This window comes from Diplodia corticola, assembly GCF_001883845.1.
Source record: "Diplodia corticola strain CBS 112549 chromosome Unknown scaffold22, whole genome shotgun sequence".
In the NCBI taxonomy this organism is placed as follows: domain Eukaryota; kingdom Fungi; phylum Ascomycota; class Dothideomycetes; order Botryosphaeriales; family Botryosphaeriaceae; genus Diplodia; species Diplodia corticola.
This window is the reverse complement of record NW_017971501.1, coordinates 204,368-224,692: the sequence shown is the minus strand read 5'-3', so window position 1 is coordinate 224,692 and position 20,325 is coordinate 204,368. Positions and strand designations below refer to the sequence as shown.

Below are 20,325 nucleotides of genomic sequence, written 5' to 3'. Positions count from 1 at the left end.
AGATAGGGTCCTCGAGAATCCCCCGCACGCAGCAAGGCAAGAACCACTCTTCTCTCCTGACCTTGGGCGTGCTGTGGTCGTCCCAAATGCTCAACTTTTGCGTAACAGTAACTGGCCTGGCGTACCGAGCGAGGCACACGGTGGTGAGCTAACAAAAATTTGCGCCGCGGCACGGACCGGGCGTCATGGGTTCCTGAACAAATGTGGGCTCATTTGCGGGGTCTAGTGTCGGCTTCCGTCGGCCCTCAGTTTAAATGACGGAATTCAACTGCTAACATGCCTCCGATATTCGCAGCCGCCAGCCAGGATCGCCGCCTCTGCCGCACCACCGCAGGGCTGAGCAATTGCCGGATCTGGCCATTTTGGGACGTCAACTCTACCGCGACCACACGCCCGCGAGAATCTTCAGGCGTCGGCTCGGGGCCGCAAGAGCTGCGGCACACATGCCGCGGGCGGACTCGACGTAGCCGACAGTGACCATCGTTTCGATTCCCAGCGCGCCAGCCGACGTCCTGTACGAGTTACACCATGCCTGGACCTCAATCCAGCCAATGCTGGCAGACCTGCATCAGGTTGGCGCTAGCCACTGGCCGCAGCACGGCAGTACCGCCTCGCGGGCGAGACGCCTGATCGAAAGGCCACCTCCGTCACACGCGATTCCTTTGGTCACGATTAGTGCCTTGTTTGTGATTCGCAGGCGACCCATCCAGCCGAGAGCATTGACAACGATGAGGTAAAGGGGGCCGTGACGTGCTGACCCTGGAGATAGACCCAACGCTTCGGGACTCCGTGTGTGAGTAATTTCGTTGTTGCTATCTGTGAGCGTCGCTGATGAAGCGACCGACCAGCCCACGGCGGGTATCTAACAGCGTCATAGCCGCGCGGCGTTGGATCCTCCTCCTCTTCCTCCCTGCCAATGAAAGGACAAGCCCGTTCTATCTTGTTATCTTTTTTTTTGTTGAAACTCCAGACACCGAATGCTTGTTGGCGAAGCACGCTTTTGGATCCGGAGCCCAGGACCCCTTTACCGATGACCGACGTTGAAGGCGTTACATGAGGACATTACACAAGGAAATCCCGATCCGAACTAAGTCGCGCACTGTTAAGAGGCGGACATCGACCCGGATACAGAGACGAAGCGCAGGCCGACAGGCTAAGCACTCAAAACGGGCTTAGAACAGCCCCTCAATCTCGCCGGTCTCCGAGTCAACGTCGACGTTTAGGTAGCCGGGAGCGGTGGGAAGACCGGGAATGGTCTGGATGTCGGCGGCAAGCGCGTACCTGTGGGGTCCATTAGTCACCGTTACCTTTCAGGGGTTTGGGCTCGGGTGCAACTTACAGGTATCCCGCCCCAGCGGCCATGCGAACGTCACGGATGGGGACCGTGAAGCCTTCCGGTGCGCCCTTGAGCGCAGGGTCATGGGACAGACTGTACTGCGTCTTGGCAACGCAGATGGGCAAGTTGCCCAGCCCCTGCTTGACGTAGGTATCGACCTTCTTCTGGGCAAGCTCACTGAACTCGACCTTCTCAGCGCCGTACATGATCTTACCGATGCGCTCGATGCGCTCCTGAACCGACCCCTCGAGATCATACAGCAGCTTGAAGTCCTTGGGCTTCTCGCTGGCCGCGATGACACCCTTGGCCAGCTCGACGGCACCCTTACCACCCTCGGCCCAGTGGTTCGACTGGATGGCATCCTCGGCTCCAGCAGCCAAAGCTTCCTCCCTGATGACGGCGATTTCGGCATCGGTGTCGGTCTCAAACTGGTTGATGGCAACAACAACGGGAACACCAAACTGCTTGGCGTTCTGGATGTGCTTCTTGAGGTTGACACAGCCCTTGCGCAGCACCTCGACGTTCTCGGTACGGTAGACCTCAGGCAGCTGAGCGCCAGGGGTGATCTCGGGACCGCCACCATGGACCTTGAGGGCACGGACGGTGGCAACAATGACAACGGCATCAGGAACAAGACCGGAGGAGCGACACTTGATGTTGAAGAAACGCTCACCACCCATGGTGAAGTCGAAACCGGCCTCGGTAACGACGAAGCCAGTCTTGCTGTTGTGGTCCTCGTCAGGCTCGGTACCAGCAAGCTTGAGCGCAAGCTTGTCGGCCAAGACGGACGAGGCGCCGATGGAGATGTTGGCAAACGGACCAGCGTGGACGAACACAGGGCTGCCCTCGAGCGTTTGCATAAGGTTGGGCTTGATGGCGTCCTTCATCAGAGCGGTAAGAGCACCACCAGCGCCAATATCATCAGCAGTGACGGGCTCACCGCTGCGGGAACTGGCGACCACCATGCGACCCAGACGCTCACGCATGTCGGAAAGGTCGTTGCTGAGAGCAAGCACAGCCATGCACTCACTGGCAACAGAAATATCGAAGCCAGTCTCACGGACCTGGCCCTTCTCAGTGCCCGCGGTGCCAACAGTCACGCCACGCAAGTGCCTGTCGTTCACGTCGAGCACACGCCTCCAGGTGATGGTCTCAGGATCGATGTCGAGCCTGGCAAAGCGGCGAATCTCCTCCTCGGTAAGCTCATCGGGATTGGTTTTGTTGATTCCAAGCTTCTTCAGACGACGGAACATGACGGGAGCAAACTCCCTCTTGCCCTTCTTGGTAGGCACTAGGCGCCTGTAGAGAGGACCGTCCTTCTGGGTGTTCTCGTGGAACATCCTGGTCTCAATGGCCGCGGCAAGCAAGTTGTTGGCGGCGGTGATGGCATGAATGTCACCAGTAAGATGCATGTTGAACTCATCCATAGGAATGACCTGGCTGTAGCCACCACCGGCCGCACCTCCCTTGATACCGAAGGTCGGACCCTGGCTGGGCTGACGGACGTTGGCAAAGGACACACGGCCGAGGTGGGCGGCCAGGGCCTGGGTCAGGCCCATGGTAGTAGTGGACTTGCCCTCACCAAGAGGAGTAGGCGTGATGCCTGTGACCACAACATAGCGGCCGTCACGGCGGTGCTCGAGACGCTTCAGAAGCGTCAGGTCCACCTTAGCCTTGTACGCACCGTAGGGCTCAAGTTCGTGCTTAGCTATGCCGATCTCCTCGGCGACCTTGTTGATCAGCTTGGGCTGCTGTGCGCGAGAGATGGCAATGTCCGAGGGAACAGGCTGCTGCAGCTTGAGCGGAAGAGGGGTAATGTGACGAGCCTTCTGCTCCTCGAAGTAGTGGTTCGCAGAATCAACCACGTTCTGGAGCAGCATAGCAACCGTCATGGGGCCGACACCACCGGGGACAGGAGTAATGTGGGAGGCGACCTCGGCAGCGGCATCGAAGTCGACATCGCCTACCAGTCTCTGGCCGGACTTCTTGGACGCATCGGGGATGTAGTTGGTGCCAACGTCAATGACAACGGCGCCGGGCTTGACCCACTCGCCCTTGACGAAGCCGGCCTTGCCAATGGCAGCCACAATGATGTCGGCGGTCTTGACAATACCGGCGAGATCCTTGGTCTTGGAATGGCAGACAGTGACGGTAGCATCGGCGTTTTTCAGCAGGTAGCTCACGGGACTGCCGACAATGTCGCTGCGGCCGATAACAACGGCGTTCTTGCCCTTGATGTCGACACCGGTGCTCTCGAGCAGGACCATGACACCCTTGGGGGTGCAGGGCGTGAAGAGAGGGCGGCCGCCGCGCTTGGCGAGCTCGCCGATGTTTGCCACGCCGAATCCGTCCACATCCTTCTCGTCGGCGACGGCCGAGGTGACGTTGTATTCCGAGATGTGCTTGGGCACGGGCAGCTGGACAAGGATGCCGTGGATGGCCGAGTCGTTGTTGAACTGGGTAATCTTGTGCAAGAGCTCGGCCTCGGTGATGTCCTCGGGGAACTTCTCGAGCTTGCAGTCGATGCCGGACTATGGAGGGGTCAGCGTCTGAAAAAGTGGCGGGGCGGTGGTCGTACCTCTTCGGCGGCCTTCAGCTTCATGCGCACATAGGTGGCTGCACTGGTCAATTGAAGGTCTCGCGGGCGGGCGGCGCAGCTACTTACTGGAGTCAGAGCGGTCGCCGACTGTGCACGGCGGTTAGCAGGCAGGTTTCTTGGGGTGGTCGAGTGCGGGGCAGGCGCGACGTACCCTGGATGATGCGCAGGGCAGGGCGGTAGCGGGGATTGCTGCTCTGCGTCTGGGCGATCTCGTCGTGCAGGCGCTCGCGGATGCTCTTGGCAATGGCATTGCCATCGATCTTTGCCGCGACCATGGTGAGGGGGCTGGAGTGGAAGGAGCGGGAGGCGGCGACGAGCGACGGCGGTGGTGTGCTCAGCGCCAGAGATTTGAAGGTGGAGCGCGGGCGTGAAAGAGCGAAAAAGTTCGGCGGGGGCCGCACATGTAACACTCGGCGGAAGGGGAGCTTGGTGACCGGCATGACGACTGGCTTCCCGATGGCGGGATTTTTAGGCTTCGCAAGAGACAGCGCGTGTTGAACGACTGAAGGAGTACTCTCGCGCCTCAACCGGGAGTCAATTTCTATGTGTTTTCGAAATTCTACCAACTCCCGGTCCGCTAAGCCGGAGCTTGGATCCCCGATGCGAAACCCTCTCCCACCAGCGGGCCCAGAAATCCCGCCGCGGAGAGCCACGCCAGGCGGAGGCGAAGCTGCCACGGCGGAGGCGGCGCCCGGTTGACGAGGCCGCTGCCCAGCACCGCAGCCCGGCCTCTCGCCTCGCCAGCTCGCCGACTTTTTTTTTCGCCGTCGCCCGCCGTTTCCCGCCGCCGTCGCCGTCACCGTCACCGAGAATTTTCTGCACCGCTTTCGGCGATGGAACCGCTAGGACCCCCCGAGCCCGTTCCTGGCCTCGACACGCCCCTCGGCCCTGCGTGAACGGGCCCACGTGCGCATTGAACGCGAAACAACTCTCCACCAGTGACAACTCCCCCGCAACTGATGCACGGAAGACGGCTGCTCGGCGATCGATGCTGGTGCGAAACTGGCCGAGCAACGAAACCTTCCGACCTTGCCGCTAGAACGCAGCTACCAGCATGTAAGACGCAACCGTCGAGGCGCACCGCAGTGACCACAATCCGACGCTTGGAGATCGCCTCTGCATGGAGGCACCGGGGTCAAGTGCAGGGACTGCTGGGCTGCGATCATGCTCGAGCATTGGCCACGCGTCCATCAGCGTTTGGATCCTCGGTCACGCCGCCGGTCTCATTGTTATTGCAACAGCTTCACCAACGGACACGGGAAGCTAGTGGAAGGAGCCGTCAAGGTGTACAAAAAGAATCCCTTTTCGTATGCCTAGTCCATCGTCCAGGACTCCAGCATCTACACGTTTTCCTTACGTGAGCCGCAGCTCAGCACTTACTGGTCCGCACTCAATGGTTGCGACCTGGTGCGGGGCTTACTCATTCAATTAGGGACGAGATATCTAGTGCTACAATAAGCCGTAGCGATTACCCAAGAGTTGCCAAGTCCGACGTTGAACAAAGTAAGCGGAATACTCCAGATATCGTCGCACAATACGCTGTCCTGTACGTCGTTAAGATATCATACGACATGATCCTAAGGCGCCCTTGGTGTCGTCAATTTGGCTTTACTGTGGCCCATCCGGCCCATATATCTGAGGTCGGAAGGAGGAATCAAGGCGGGTAAACACGGGTTCTACACATGATCGTCAACGTCCCGCAAGCCTCCCCCGCATCTCCGCATCCGCTTGGCTCACCTTAAACTCCAAACACGAGCACTGCCATTGGTGGCGTGCAGTAAGCAGCCTTCATGCGAAGCGGTGTCTCCACGCTATCCCTTTGGGGGCCCGAAAGGCCGTGTATGACGAAATGGGACTTTTGCTGACATGAGAGACAAGCCACGGATACTTATTGACCAGGCAGCCCCTCTCCTAGCGCTTTTCCGTGTTATCTCGTTTCATCGACGCCGCACTATTCCCTAAACCCGGGCTTGATTAAGAATGGCCGTACTTGTGCGTGAACCTACGTTTGCTCAGCTTGTGGGAGCCGGAGTTGGGCTGTTGTCCTTCTACCTTATCGCCGGTGCAGTATACCGCCTTTATCTTAGCCCATTAGCTAAATTCCCCGGCCCAAAACTTGCCGCACTCACGCTTTGGTACGAGTTCTACTTCGACGTCGTACTTCGTGGCCAGTTTACTTTTCACATCCGGGAGCTACACAAAAGATACGGTACGAAGCCTATCCCGGATTGCTCCTTCTCCGGCCCCAGGCTCTCCGACTTTTCGTCGTCATCCGAGCTGCCCCGCCCACAAAACTCCCCATCCCGAATTCGCCCATCTTTCTCCTCAATCCTCTCAGATCCCTTCCCCGACCCCTCGCTTCCCCGCTCTCCACCTAAGGAGGGGAAAAGGTGCTGACAACAGGCAGGTCCGATTGTCCGCATAAACCCATACGAGCTGCACGTCGACGATCCGGATTTCTACGAACAGCTCTACGGCGGATCCGGCAGAAGAGTTGAGAAGCTGCCGTGGTCGGCAGCCATGTTTGGCAACGACACGAGCATGATTGCTACCGTGTCACAAGAACATCACCGCGCCCGGCGGGCACCACTAAACGCATTCTTCTCGAAGCAATCGGTATACAAACTGGAGCCAATGATCCGCAATGCTGTCTCGCTGCTGTGCAGTCGTTTCGAAGAGTTTCGGGAATCCAAGGAGCCGATTGTGCTTAACAATGCATTCTCAGCGCTGACGACGGATATAATCACTGAATATAGCTTCGCAAAGAGTGCGGGCATGACACTGAAGCCCTACTTCTCGCCAGAATATTCAAAGTCGTTGATTACCACATCTGAGTTCTCGCTCCTTAACAAGCAGTTTCCGTTCGTTCTGCATCTGCTCCGAAGGCTTCCCGACTGGCTGGCTGTGAAACTGGAACCGAACACCGCTGCATTGATCGAATTTCAAAAGGTACGGCCTACCTCTAGTCATCTCAGCAGCCAGTTGTTGATGCGGGTACTTAACTGTCACCACAGGGAATCGAAGAACAGCTTCTACCAATTATGGAAGGCCGGAGCACCGAAAGTCAAACGAGCACGAAGCAACCGACCATTTTCCATGCACTCCTCCAGAGCAGTCTTCCCGATTCCGAGAAGCAGCTCCAGCGCCTTATTGATGAGGGGCAGACTATTGTCGGCGCCGGTTCAGTTACTACGGCCCATTATCTCACAGTGACATCCTACCACATTCTGGCAAATCCTCACGTCCTGCAAATGCTCCAAGAAGAGCTTCAACCTCTCATGGCAAATGGAACTGCATTGCCATCTCTTCGTTCTCTGGAGCAACTGCGATACCTGAAAGCGGTCATCAATGAGGGTTACCGCATATCTTACGGCATCACTGCGCGCCTTACACGAGTATCTCCTGATGCATCGCTTGGATATAGGGACTGGCTTATCCCTGCTGGCACACCAGTGGGCATGACCTCCGTTCTAATTCACGAAAACGAAAGGCTTTTTCCCGAACCGACGGAATTCCGACCGGAGCGTTGGCTGCAGCCGGGCGCGCAGCAACTGGAAAAGTATCTAGTAACCTTCAACAGAGGAAGTCGAGCATGTTTGGGCCTGAACCTGGCGGGAGCTGAAATTCCTCTGGCGCTGGCAGCGGTCTTTGGTGGACGTTTTGGGCTAGAGCTGTTCGAGACGGATCGGAGCGATGTGGATCTGAAGCACGATTTCTTCAACCCTAGCCCGAGGTTGGATTCCAAGGGTGTGAGAGTCGTTTTCACCTGAGAACACCGAATACGGGCTTGCTCAAATGAAAGGGTGAGGTAAAGTTTGCTAAGTGGTGGTTGTTTTGACGGCGAGAACTTGCTTTTGAGCTAGATACAGCAAACGTAAATTGTGAACATTGCATTTTGAGCTTTCTCCGTAAACCTTTCAGCAAACTTCTACATCTGCCATATGCCTTAGCGACGGTTTGTCAATTGATAGGAGTGATCGTTCCTATTGTGGCATATCGGCACTTTTCCTGACATGCTCACGAAAGACAGTGCCGACCAGCTCTTCCAGTTCCTATAATGACAGGGACCCGCAAACTACCAAAGCAGACGCTTCGGGAGATGTACGCGGATGCAGCTAGGCTGAGGCGTGGAGACATATGGGATAGTCACAGTCAATTGAGCGTCGGTGTCAAGTGTGACCAGATAGCTCCATATGATTCTCGTCGAAGAATAAGATGGAAGCAACGGGGCTGGCACGCCAGCACCGGCAGCGGACTCGCAAGCCTCGTCATATGAATAAGTCAGGCCTCCCGCGTGGGCGCAAGATTTTCTGCTCTGCGTTTTGTCGACGTCATAAGCCTTCGAAGCGGGAAGCTACGGTTGGCCGTGGTTGCCCTTTTGGAGGCAATGTTTTGCGCCAGGGCCCCTGTGCATGTAATCGCCATCCACACGCGCACTTCGACACCTCGCCACCAACAACCTATCCTGATCGCTTCGCCAGGTTGCACCGTCCACTGCAACCTTCGGTGAGGGACAAGGCGAGCGTCGACGAGCCTGCGCTCCACATTCTCTTGGTAAGCCACTGCTCCTCCACAACACTTTCTCGCGCATGCGCGTCGCGACCCCATTGCGACGCTTCTACCTCACACCAGCATTTGCCGCTCAGCCAGCTTCAACATTGTGGGCTTCAGTGCGCGCGAGCTGCTGCCGATCCTGCCGTAACTCCCCTCCCATTTTCTCTGCGCGCCTCCTTCAGCTTGTCACGCACAGTGACCCCGTGTTCGACCAGATCTCACTAACAAAGTCCTTCAGCTCGGCTCGTTACATACAAGCGAAATCCTGACAACAACATCTCCATGTCTTGGAACACTGGCGACGGTAAGTGAAACGCACCAGACCACAACTCTAGACATTACGTCTCAGAGCCACGCTTCACAACCACCGTATCCCTACCCGTTATACGCTTAGGCTGACATACGATACCTTTAGACGCCATCGGTGGCGGCGAGAATGCCGTTTCCGATGGCTGGAACGGTAGTGCTGCTACTAACGGCGCCATCAACGGCGACGCTTCTTTCGGTGGCGGTGGCGGCGATGTCTTCGGCTCTACCGGCGACTTCGGTGCTGGCGGTGGCTTCGGTGCTGGCGATGGCTTCGGTTCTGGAGACGGCTTTGGTGGTGGTGATGGTGATGGCGGCGGCGGCGCCTGTCGCAAGTAAGCTTTCCAATCTGCCTAGGCTGCAAGGCAAGGTCTGACATTTTCACAGCTGTGGTCAAGAGGGTCATTTCGCTCGCGAGTGCCCTGAGCCGAAGCAGATGACGGGCGAGTGTTTCAACTGCGGACAGGTTGGGTAAGTCTCTTACTTATAACCTTCGAATACTACTTTAAAATGCTAACGCCTGACTTAGCCATAATAAGGCCGACTGTCCCAACCCGAGGGTCGAACGCCCTTTCAGTGGACAGTGCAAGAACTGCCTGAAGGAGGGCCATAGGATCTCGGACTGCACTGAACCCCGTGAGATGGATCACCTCTTCAAGGGCATTCCTGACAAGACCGACAACGAAGCCTGGGAAATGGTGATGGAGGCGGACAAGGCCAGGGACCTTGATGACTTCAGGGTTGCTTTGAAGATTTACTTGAAGGCTCTCAAGACGGGTTCCATTCCGATCGACCTGCCTCAGCTCGAAAGGACCCTCCGCGACTACAAAATGAACGTCTTCCTGATCGCCCTTGAGAAGGAAATCTCAGACGTTATGACCATTGTCAGCCCCGAAGGCAAGATTGACTGCAAGTACGTCCTGGGTTACTACTTCTCCGACAAGCCGAGGCGCAAGAATGCGGTCGAGGGATGGCCTACTGATCCCGAGGATAACCTCAAGCGTCTTGAGGATGCGGGCTTCGTCGAGGACCGCAGGGTTCCGAAGTGTGCGAACTGTGGTGGTACGTCTACTGATAATCCTCCATTCTTTCTAGCTTTGCTAACCCGGCCATCCTAGAACTGGGCCACATCCGTAAGAATTGCGATCAAGAACGCGAGGAGCCTGCCGGTCGCCCGGAGGTCAAGTGCATGGTCTGCCAGGAGCTCGGCCACCGTGCCCGTGACTGCAAGCAGGAGCGCCCTGACCCATACGCTTGCCGCAACTGCAAGCAGCACGGCCACACCTCTCGCGACTGCCCGGAGCCTCGCTCTGCGGAGGGTGTCGAGTGCCGCAAGTGCCACGAGAGTAAGCCATGTCGAATTATCCTCCTTTATCCAACTGTCACTAACCAATTATAGTGGGCCATTTCTCCAATGAGTGTCCCAACGCACCCAAGATGGAATGCCGCAACTGCGGTGAGGAAGGACACAAGGCTTCTGAGTGCGACAAGCCGCGTGTCATGAAGTGCCGCAACTGCGGTGAAGAGGGCCACATGTCTAGGGAGTGTGACAAGCCGCGCGACCCCTCCACTGTCACTTGCCGCAACTGCGACGAGGTGGGTCACTTCTCCAAGGAATGCCCCAAGCCCAGGGACTGGTCGCGTGTCAAGTGTCCCATCTGCGAAGAGATGGGCCACGGCCCCAAGAAGTGCCCCAAGGCCAACGATACGGGCGGTGGGTTCGGTGGCGGATCCGGTGGCGGATTCGGTGGCGGGTTTGACGCTGGCGGTGCTTCTGGCTTCGGTGGAGGCGCTGAGAACGGCGGCGGATTCGGTAGCGGATTCGACACTGCCGGAAATGCCAGTGGAGGCTGGGAATCTGGCGCTGTCGACATCACCGGCGGTAGCGGCTGGTAAGCCGTCTCACAAAATCAGGTGCAGCATTACAAGACTACGGGCTCATTTCTGAAGAGCAAAAGTGGATCCCGGCTTGTTAATTTCAAATCAGCGAGGTAGTCCACTCTTTCAATGCAAAAGTTAAGCATTATACCGAAGTCTCTGTGATATTTACTGGATGATAGAAGTTGATTTGGTAGTATCGGAGGGGTTACTGAATTTGCCGAAAAAATCACAAGTCAGCGAAGTAGTAGAAGACTGTCAGCATAGAGGAGATGGGTCATCTGCCTACGAACCTCCCGGCGACTCACTCAACTCACGGTCAGGAGACCAAGCACGGAAACCCGCACAAGGTGAGGCGGCAACATCGGTCGAAGGAGAAGCGCCACTGATCAGTTGGCCGGCTGTTCTCGACCCGGAGTGAGAGCTCCTCAGCGCCGTTACATTATTGCAGAGGGTTCTATCCGGAGTCGGGATGCCCGAATCCAGGTCTAGGGGTTGAACCAGCCGTACTACTGCATGCAAGCCGTACAGAAACAAAGCTGGTGGCGTCTGCACTGAATCAGCCTTCTTCGCCGGGGGGTGTTGATAGCTCGCCATTCAAGTAGCGATTATTAGTAAATGTTGCTGACCATGAACATGCAAACGCAACAGAGCAGGACAAAGACATGCTTCAAGACAGACATGGCCCTTTTGAAGACAAATCAAATTACCAGGTATGTACCTCACGTCAGCTGTCGATCGTGGGGCGGTGTACTTTTTAATGCCTCCATATATCAGCAGCTATTTCCCCAACAGCACGGGCATTTTGAGACGGGCTGGAATGTGGCGTTCGGAGCAACGATGGCCAAGTGGTCAGCTATGCCGGAGACTTCCGCGGCTTGGCTCAATGGTTTTTTTTCCCCCTTCTCGCCCGAGAAGAGAGGGGACCGGGTGTGGTGTTGGTTGTTGCGTTCGCCGGTGTCGTCGGTATTTCCGTTTTTGGAAGTTCCGGTTGACGGTCGCCTCTCTTCACAGCAATAAGGCGTGCCGTTAGGAGCGGATTGTTGCCTCACTTACGGTGGGTGCGAAACGCGCTCCAGAGGACTAGTGAACGGGACAGCAAGACGGCAGAGCGCCTCGAGCGTTGTTTGTTATGTTGCCGATGATCGGGCGGTGAAGCGGTGGGCATGTACGTCCGTTTCGCTCTAGGCCCAGCGGTTTTTGGGAATAGCGCACGGCGATGAACTGTAGGGACGGGCAGGGATCCCAGGAACACACGGCGTCATGGATTGAGCCCGGAGATGAGTACCGACGGTTCAACAGGGGTTGGTTTGTAGATAAGTGCCTGCATCTTTTTTTCCACTCGTCGCTGAAGGATTCGTGCGAAACGAACACACCAGGGAAATGCCGCAACTGTCCGGGAAGGAATCGAGCCGTCTACATGGGTAGCGGAATCCAGTCACCCAGTATCTGGATGTGGATTCTTGCATCTACGTCCGGATGTCTGCTTCACCTTCTCATGAAGAAATGCTGTTTGAACCTACATCTACGCCAGGATATCCGCTTCGACTGCCAACACTTTCAGTAGCCACCGTTTCGGGGACATGTCGACTCTCGAAATGCCAAATCTTTTCGTTCAGCCTTGCGAGGGGTGCGGAAGGTGAAAGGGACCGCTGTCACCAAGGAATTGGTGAAGTGATTACAGTGGATGCTTGGTCAACACCGTGGCCAAGCGCAGCAAAAGGGCCGCGGGCTATGACGACGTTTGAAGCCGTTTTGAGACATGGGAAAGCGGCACCAGGGCCAAACAACGGCCATGGCCATGCACCAGCCCCCGCATGCCCCATGCTTGTTCGGCGTGCGACTTTTGTGCCGGGTACTGGGCCGAAGGCACTGCACTTTGCCGACGCCGCACGCCCGCAGCGCATCACGATACCTCGAGTGGGTCCCGTGGGGTTGCAGCGGAGGGCGCATCTCACCTGCTTGGCCTCGCAATTACAGTGGAGTTCACATGGGATACGACGCTAGGCCAGGGCAGCAGGCGCCCGTCCCGGTTTTTGCTCGCGGGGCCATGGCTCGAGGCCCGGCGGTGCAGAAGGCGCGAGTCATCCGAACCGACTGTGTATGCGCCTGGCTTTTGCCCGGTGGTGGTGGATGTGGTCAAGCCAGCGTGGCGGGCGGGAAGGGCGTTTCGCCGCCGGGCTTGGGGCACGAAGAGCCACAGAGCGGCTCGGATGAGGGAGCGTGTGGGGAAAGGCAAGCCCACAGCCGTTCGTGGAGCCGCAAGGCCGATGTCAGCACAGCAATGACGGAGAGAAAGCGCGACCGCCCCCCGGATTTGCCAAAGTGGGTAAGCCGGGGAAGCCCAACCCGCAATCCGACCGCACCGCGAACCCTGCGCCCGACCTCCCCAGTCGTCCCCCAGTCGTCCCCCACGATCGTCACTCTCCATTCCCACGCCTGCCCTCCCGCCGCCGCCGCGACCGCCCGCTCTCCGCCCAATGAACGCCGACGTCACCGTGCCGGAGCCCGCCTGCACGGCGCCGCAACCATGCCGCTCAGATCCCGGTGTGTTGACTGTCCGAATATAAATCATTCTGCTGCCCCGGTTTTCCGCGCCCGCGCGCCTCAGCACACCTCCTCACTATTCCCCTTCGACCTTTCTCCAATCTCACTCCGGTCGAGAGGTGAGACTGACGGCAGTCACCGAGCTTGCTGGTCAAGACGAAGGAGAGAAAAAAAAAAGTTTGAGCAACGCAACAACAGCTGGTGCTGCAGCCAGCTGCTCAATTGATCGCCATGATCTTCGGCTCGCGCTTCTATGGCCTCCGTGGCACGAAGCTCAATGTAGCCGTCGGCGTCATCGCCGGCCTCGACTTCCTGTAAGCCGCCCAGTCCTTCTCTGCCAACGCGAACCTGGTGCTGACTTTTTGCGCGCAGCCTCTTCGGCTACGACCAGGGTGTCATGGGAGGACTGCTCACCCTTGGCTCCTTCCTAACCACCTTCCCCGAGATCGACGTGAACGCTGGAACCACGACCGCGGAGAAGAACCACATTTCGACCATCCAGGGAATCTCGGTGGCATCGTACAATGTCGGTGAGTACATGGCAGTCTTGTGGAACATGACAGCAATTGACCACTCCGCAGGCTGTTTTTGCGGCGCCGTTGCTTGCATCTGGGTCGGCAACATGATGGGCAGAAGATGGACCATCTTCGTCGGCTCCGCGATCATGGTTGTCGGCGCTGCTCTCCAGTGCTCTGCCTTTGGCCTTGCCCACTTCATTGTCGGACGCGTCATCACCGGAATCGGCAACGGCCTGAATACATCCACTGTCCCCACATGGCAATCCGAAACTAGCAAATCCCATCGTCGCGGCCAACTTGTGATGATTGAGGGCGCTCTGATAACCGGCGGGATATGCATATCTTACTGGCTGGATTTCGGCTTCTCCTACCTGGAGCCAAGCACCATCAGCTGGCGCTTCCCCATCGGCTTCCAGATTTTCTTTGCCCTCGTCATTCTTGTCTTCATCCTCGGCCTCCCCGAGTCTCCACGCTGGCTCATTCTCAAGGGCCGCGAAGAGGAGGCCATGGAAGTCCTCTGCGCTCTCAACGACACCGGCGAGGATGACCATTACATCCAAAGTGAGTTCCTTGCCATCAAGGACACCGTCCTCGAGATGGCCAAGGGCAGTTTCTCCGACCTCTTCACAAGGGGCAGAGACCGCCACCTGCACCGCACCGTCCTGGCCTACGTCAATCAAATGTTTCAGCAAATCAGCGGCATTAATTTAATCACCTAGTGCGTTATCCCCGCCTCCTCCCACGCCCCTTTTAAAATGCTAACGAGCTTCTAGCTATGCCGCTAACATCTACGAGAATTACGTGGGATTGAGCCCATTCATCTCGCGTATCTTGGCCGCGTGCAACGGAACCGAGTACTTCCTGATCTCCTGGGTCCCTGTCTTCATTATTGAGAAGTTTGGACGCCGCTCGCTCATGCTGTTCGGCGCCGTGGGCATGTCCGTGTCCATGATCATCCTCGCGGCCGCAAACTCGATCAACGAGGGCAAGAGCGCCGAGGACCGCAACACCGCCGCTGGCATCGTGGCAGCCGCCTTCCTCTTCGTCTTCAACTCGTTCTTCGCCGTTGGCTGGCTGGGCATGACTTGGCTGTAAGCTCCTGCTACCAGCTCTTTGATGACCGCCCTCGCTGACAATTGCTCAGATATCCTGCCGAAATCGTGCCCCTTCGCATTCGTGCTCCAGCCAACGCCCTGGCCACCAGCGCCAACGTATGTTTGAATCCTCACAGGTTTCTGTACAAGAGCTTTACTGACTTTGATTCAGTGGGCCTTCAATTTCATGGTCGTCATGATCACTCCTGTCGCCTTCTCATCCATCGGCTACCAGACCTACATCATTTTCGCTGTCATGTAAGGGCCCCCAATCCCCAGCGAACTCACTTCATAGCCAAGAGGAGAAAAAAAAAGAGAGAAAGAAAATCACCGCTAACAAGTAATTTTCAGCAACGCCTTCATCGTCCCCGTCACCTACTTCTTCTACCCGGAGACGGCGTACCGCTCGCTCGAAGAGATGGACACAATTTTCCACAAAACGACGTCCATCTTCGACGTTGTCAAGGTCGCTCGCGAGCTGCCCCGCCGCTACGGCAAGAACGGCGAGCTGCTCATCGACTACAACGACACCGAGGAGGCCGCCGCCTACAGCGAGACGCGCAGGCGGTCGAGCACCGCCGGTGCCGCCGGCGCTGCGGCCGGCAGCGGGGCCCATCACGGCAGCGGTGCAGGCTTTGGCATCTCGAACGTCGGTGATAAGGTGAGGACGAGGAATGTTGAGAATGTGGACGCGCCGAGCAATGGGGGCGGGGAGTCCTCGGTGGATGAGAAGGGGATCGAGAAATGAGTTGTCTTGTGTTCTCTTTTTTTCTTTTTTCTTTTCTATCTAAATCGAATTGGGGCAAGAAAGGGAAGACTTTCTTTTGGATTTGAAGAGACGTAGGAAGGATGATGCTGATGATGATGATGATGATACCTTGAGGCCGTTGGGTCTTGATCGATTTCTTTTTCTTTTTAATTCTTCATGATAGACTGCAAGACGATCTTTTATGTACGCAGTTGAAGCAAGTATGCTTTTGAACAAACTTTATCATAAGCAGCTGAAGCAGATATCCGGACGTGGGTGCGAGTTCAAATAACCTTGGTTAAATGAGGCAGATATCCAGACGTAAATGTAAGTTTTACCGGACTTTTTTTTTCATAGGCAGCCGAAGCAAGTATCCGAAAGTTGGTGTAAGTTCAAATGCATTTTCATTTATCGTAAGCAGTTACAATCAAGACCTGGACGTAAATGTAGTTTTAAATGCCATTTATTCGTAAACAGCTGGAGAAGATATCTGAACATAGATGCGAATTTTGAAACTGTACGAACGCATCTAGATATAAGATCCCACTACCACCGCAAAGCTCTCTGTCAACTAGGATTCCATTACATTATTAGACATTGGAAAACACCTCTGTACTATCCTCCTCATGCAGTAACCTACGATCCTCGCACAAACGGAAACCAATGCAAAACCCCCCTCCAAGCCATCTCTAGACCTTCAGGATGGACAACATCACCATCGTCCCTCCCCCCCTCCCCCACCCACCCTTCGTATTGAATCCCCTTCCTTCTCCCCCTTTCACCACTTCCCCAACATCTTCTGAAACCCCCTCTGCCTCCCCTCCCTCCTCGCCGCCCCATCCAAAACAACGACCTCCTCCCCCTCACCTTCGCGCACAACAACGACAAGACCACCACCACCGGCGTCCCTCCCCACCGCGCCAACCGGGCCGCCGCCGCCAGCGCCAGTCATCCACACGGCGGCCCACATGACGGCGGCGGCCGCGACGCTGGCGCACAGGATGGCGACCATGACGAGGTTGCTGCGGCGGTACTTGTGGCGGGCGTCGGCGGCGTCGGCGGGCCAGCCGGTGTAGAGGGCGTAGGTGGTGAGGATGGAGCCGAGGTTGCCGAGCCCCGAGACGAGGGCGGACGCGGCGGCGACGCCGACCTCGCCGTGGCGCGGCTGGAAGAGCTCGTTGGTCCAGGCCATGGTCAGGGGCACCGTCGGGCCGAGGCCGAATCCGACCCTGTTGGTTGGTGTTGGTTAGTTGTTTCTCTGTCTCTCTCTCTCTCTCTCTCCCTCTTTCTCTTTGGGTTTGATGCCGGGAGGGGGGAAGGGGAAGGGGGGAAGGTGAAGATGTACTGCCGGGTGGGGCGGCGGCGATCAATGTGCCGCCGTGGTGGGATTTTACGTGATCCTGGCGACGTGCGGCAAGGATGGGGAGTGTCGGTGGTGATGTGGGGAAGCGGGGGAAACACGAGGCCGGGGACGCAGAGAGAGCAAAGATGTGCATCATGCAGCGTGGGGCGGAGGGTGGCCTTACATAAGAAGTCCGCCGTAGCGGGCCCACGGGTAAGGGTGGGCGGGTGCGAATGTAGTGACAAGAAGACCGGCAATTTGGATCAGGACCGCGACCGCGAAGAAAGGAGCACGATAGTAGTGGAAACGATCGGACAGGGGCGTGACGAGTATGATGGCGATGAGGTCCGCCTGCAATGGGTTAACCTGAGATCATCACGAGCCATAATATGGGAAAGCTCACGATCCAGATGGGGGCCGTTAGTAGCGACAAATTGACGCTACTCAAGCTTGGGTTAATGCCCTTGATGATGACGCTGGCATACAGCTGAGTACCAATGCCAACACCAACAACGCCGAAGTACATGATAGTGAGCGGCCAAAGACGCCAGTCAGTGAAAACTTGCCACAGGTCTTTGAGCGTCCAGGCTTTGTTGTGATAGACTCTCTTTAGGTCCTCGTAGTGGAGGATGGCGTCTTCTCCCTCCAGAGCTGGTTTACTCTCGGGAATCCACTTCTTCCATCCGGTCCGGTCTCTGAGCTGGCTAGGAGGAAGTGGTCGGTCTGGTAGCCACCAAAGCAAGGAGATGCCGACAATGATGGTGATGAGGCCGTAGACGAGGAACATCCATTGAAAGCCGACCAGGCCACCCAAGCCGTCCATCTCTTGGAAACCGGCGGAAACGAGGCCGACGACGGCGGCGGAGAGTTGAGCAGCAGTGTAGTAACGCCCAATCCGCTTGCCGGTCCTCGAGGGCGGGTAGAAAAGCGTAAGGTAGTAGGACATTCCTGGCCACATGCCGGCGATGACAATTCCCAGCAGTAGTCGCAAGAGACTGCGGGGGATTAGGACCAAGGTAGGTAGCGTTAGGTGAGGAAGACGACGTACTAAAAGCTCCACTCGGACCTCACAGCAGCCATGCACGCTCCGATTATGCCGACACCAACGACGATTCTGCTCATCCAGATGTGCGGGCTGAGTCTCGACATGATCAGATTGGAGGGAAGGTCGAAGATGACATAGCAAACATAGAACAGGGCCAGGCCGGTGGAGACCTCTTTGGCGGTCAGGTGCATCTGTGATGCGAGGTCATGGCCAACGTCGCTGTTCATCGTCTGGGCAAGGCCGACATTGGAACGGATGGCGGAGCAGAGAAAGTAAAGGACCCAGAATGCTGCGCTCGCGTCAGTGGCCGCAGTCTCTGCACAGATGGGTGGCTTCTTGAGTTACCCGGCAGAATTCGACGGTCCAGCTTTCTGTGGAGAGATGTCAGCACACAGCGCAACTCGCGTCTGGACGAGGACACTCACTCGTATACACGCTCGACCCTGTCCACTTCAAAGAGTTCGGGCTCGGAGCCAAGTTCACGGTCCTCTCCAAAGCCTTGTTGCTTGCCCGACGGCCCCGCATGATCCGGGGAGACTTCCTTGCGGAGGATCTCGTCTCCAGCCATGATGGACTGCTGCCAGCGGCTGAAGGGTGACAAGAGGCAAGCACAAGGCGCGCGCGAAAAGGACTCGAGAAATGAGGGATGACTGTGTCACATGGTGGCGGTGCGGAGGGAAAAAGTGCTTGGCGCTAACTCCGAAATCGGCAAGAAGATTTGCCAGCTCCTTGAGGCAAAAGATGAGTGAGCCTGTGATGCGGTTCTGGGAAGGCCCCCACTTGATCTGGTTTGTTGACCCGCCGATAACGAATGTGGGACCCCGGCTGTCCGTCTGCCCATGCTCTGTCGCGCCGCGGCCGTCTGTCCATTCCGAGTGCTGTCACGGCGGATCTGACAGGAGAGCTACGTGTGATGACAGTCGTCGTCCAATGCGACAGGGCGGCGAGGCGTGTTTGACGGATGGCGGGCCCGATCGCCGCGGCGGCAACGTGCAGCGAGCTCCTTCGATTGGGCCGAGCGAGCTCTCATCAGCGCGTCATAGCTCCGCCTGAAAATGTCGCCTTCACCACCGAAACCTCATCTCGTCCGACCAGCAATTGCGCTGCATCCGGAAACACCGCACCCAGCATGCTTTTCTCGCCCTCTTCCCGGCCCATTGCCCGCGCCCTAGGCCAGCCGCGGCGCTGCGCCAGAGTCCTCTCCACGCTTCCGAACAACCCTCACGTTGTGAGTAGTAGTCCCACAACGTGCGAGCACAACTAGCTTTCGCCCAAACCACGCCATTGCCCTCCCGACTACTAACCGAGTCGCAGTACGTCCACACCGACCCGCTGACCTCGACCCACACCCTCACCCTCACGCCGACGACGCCGCCCGTCAAGTCCCTCGCGCTCGGCACGGCCTCGTCCATCCCGCCCACGCCCAACAGCTTCCGCGAGAACCCCGCCTTCCGCGGCATCCTGCAATCGGTGCTGGCGGCGCACGCGGTGCACGACCCGGCCGTGCAGTCGCAAGCGGCGGCCTACGCGTCGCAAGCGGGCAGCATGCTGGGCGGGGGCGGCGTCGTCTTCCCCTCGAACCACCCTTCGCAGCAGCAGCAACAGAAACAGGCCGGAAAGAGGTCGCGCCCCTCGTCGGGCCCGGGCAGCGTGGGCGGCGGCACCGCCAGCAAGGCGGCGTCGCACTCGGCGTCGACGGGCGGCGCCGGCGGCGCCAGCGCCCAGGGGGGCAGCGGCGGCGCGGGCCGCGGCGGCTGGGTCCATGTCAGCGACCAGCGCAACCCGCCCGACTACGGCCGCATCGCCTGGCCCGAGGACATGTTCGGCAGCGTCGAGGTCGACGGCCGCGGCCACTTCGTCGACGGCGCCGGCAACTACCAGGAGAGCGGTACCTACCGCATGTGCACCAACGAAGGCTTCCTGGGACTGAGCCCCTACCTGCGCGAGAAGGTCGTCGAGAGGTTGGAGGTATTGGAGAAGCAGGAGAGGGGCGAATGAGGGGAATTGAATACAAAAAAAAAGGTAATGGGAGACGCGTAGGTCTAATGAGCAGAGTATGATTGTAGGGAAGACAAAAATGTGTGTGATGTGTAAGCTTTCTGTACCAAATGATACCCTACCCGACTCTTCGGATCCTCTACCCATTAGTTACTTGTGGATGTGTCATGGTTGTACTCAAGAACATCGAATGTCTCTGTGCACGAATCGAATCCCATGGCTTGCGCGTAGATGAAAAATAAATAAGAAGTGATCATACAATGCTATGAAATCTTATCAAATTGTCAGTAAGACATGTGAAGCTTTCTGTTGGACAGAAATGCAATCACGCAATATGAACAAGCCGGAAGTAAAATAACG

The 20,325-nt window shown here is 57.3% G+C and overlaps 6 protein-coding genes across 6 annotated transcripts; 4 read left to right on the top strand and 2 right to left on the bottom strand.

The window, feature by feature from the left end:
* Positions 1-1,172: 1,172 nt before the first annotated feature.
* BKCO1_2200064 (formate-tetrahydrofolate ligase) lies at positions 1,173-4,375 on the bottom strand (the record flags this gene model as incomplete). Its single annotated transcript, XM_020272864.1, has 5 exons — positions 1,173-1,281; positions 1,340-3,867; positions 3,915-3,952; positions 4,002-4,022; positions 4,087-4,375. 5 exons carry the CDS (start codon positions 4,373-4,375, stop codon positions 1,173-1,175), a joined length of 2,985 nt encoding a protein of 994 aa, XP_020130863.1.
* A 1,540-nt stretch (positions 4,376-5,915) lies between these two features.
* On the top strand, positions 5,916-7,705 carry BKCO1_2200063 (cytochrome p450; the record flags this gene model as incomplete). Its single annotated transcript, XM_020272863.1, has 3 exons — positions 5,916-6,144; positions 6,343-6,884; positions 6,950-7,705. 3 exons carry the CDS (start codon positions 5,916-5,918, stop codon positions 7,703-7,705), a joined length of 1,527 nt encoding a protein of 508 aa, XP_020130868.1.
* Positions 7,706-8,524: 819 nt separating this feature from the next.
* Positions 8,525-10,691, top strand: BKCO1_2200062 (zinc knuckle transcription factor; the record flags this gene model as incomplete). The annotated part of the gene is made up of 7 exons (XM_020272862.1): positions 8,525-8,684; positions 8,728-8,793; positions 8,905-9,130; positions 9,183-9,266; positions 9,325-9,857; positions 9,914-10,141; positions 10,195-10,691. The coding sequence occupies 7 exons, from the start codon at positions 8,525-8,527 to the stop codon at positions 10,689-10,691; spliced, it is 1,794 nt and encodes a 597-aa protein (XP_020130869.1).
* A 2,760-nt stretch (positions 10,692-13,451) lies between these two features.
* On the top strand, positions 13,452-15,580 carry BKCO1_2200061 (sugar transporter stl1; the record flags this gene model as incomplete). The annotated part of the gene is made up of 7 exons (XM_020272861.1): positions 13,452-13,534; positions 13,593-13,750; positions 13,802-14,456; positions 14,512-14,829; positions 14,883-14,949; positions 15,005-15,090; positions 15,184-15,580. 7 exons carry the CDS (start codon positions 13,452-13,454, stop codon positions 15,578-15,580), a joined length of 1,764 nt encoding a protein of 587 aa, XP_020130866.1.
* A 778-nt stretch (positions 15,581-16,358) lies between these two features.
* BKCO1_2200060 (mfs transporter) lies at positions 16,359-18,535 on the bottom strand (the record flags this gene model as incomplete). Its single annotated transcript, XM_020272860.1, has 6 exons — positions 16,359-16,809; positions 17,107-17,273; positions 17,326-17,917; positions 17,971-18,256; positions 18,313-18,338; positions 18,393-18,535. The coding sequence occupies 6 exons, from the start codon at positions 18,533-18,535 to the stop codon at positions 16,359-16,361; spliced, it is 1,665 nt and encodes a 554-aa protein (XP_020130867.1).
* Positions 18,536-19,096: 561 nt separating this feature from the next.
* Positions 19,097-19,965, top strand: BKCO1_2200059 (uncharacterized protein; the record flags this gene model as incomplete). Its single annotated transcript, XM_020272858.1, has 2 exons — positions 19,097-19,195; positions 19,282-19,965. The coding sequence occupies 2 exons, from the start codon at positions 19,097-19,099 to the stop codon at positions 19,963-19,965; spliced, it is 783 nt and encodes a 260-aa protein (XP_020130783.1).
* Between the last annotated feature and the right edge of the window lie 360 nt (positions 19,966-20,325).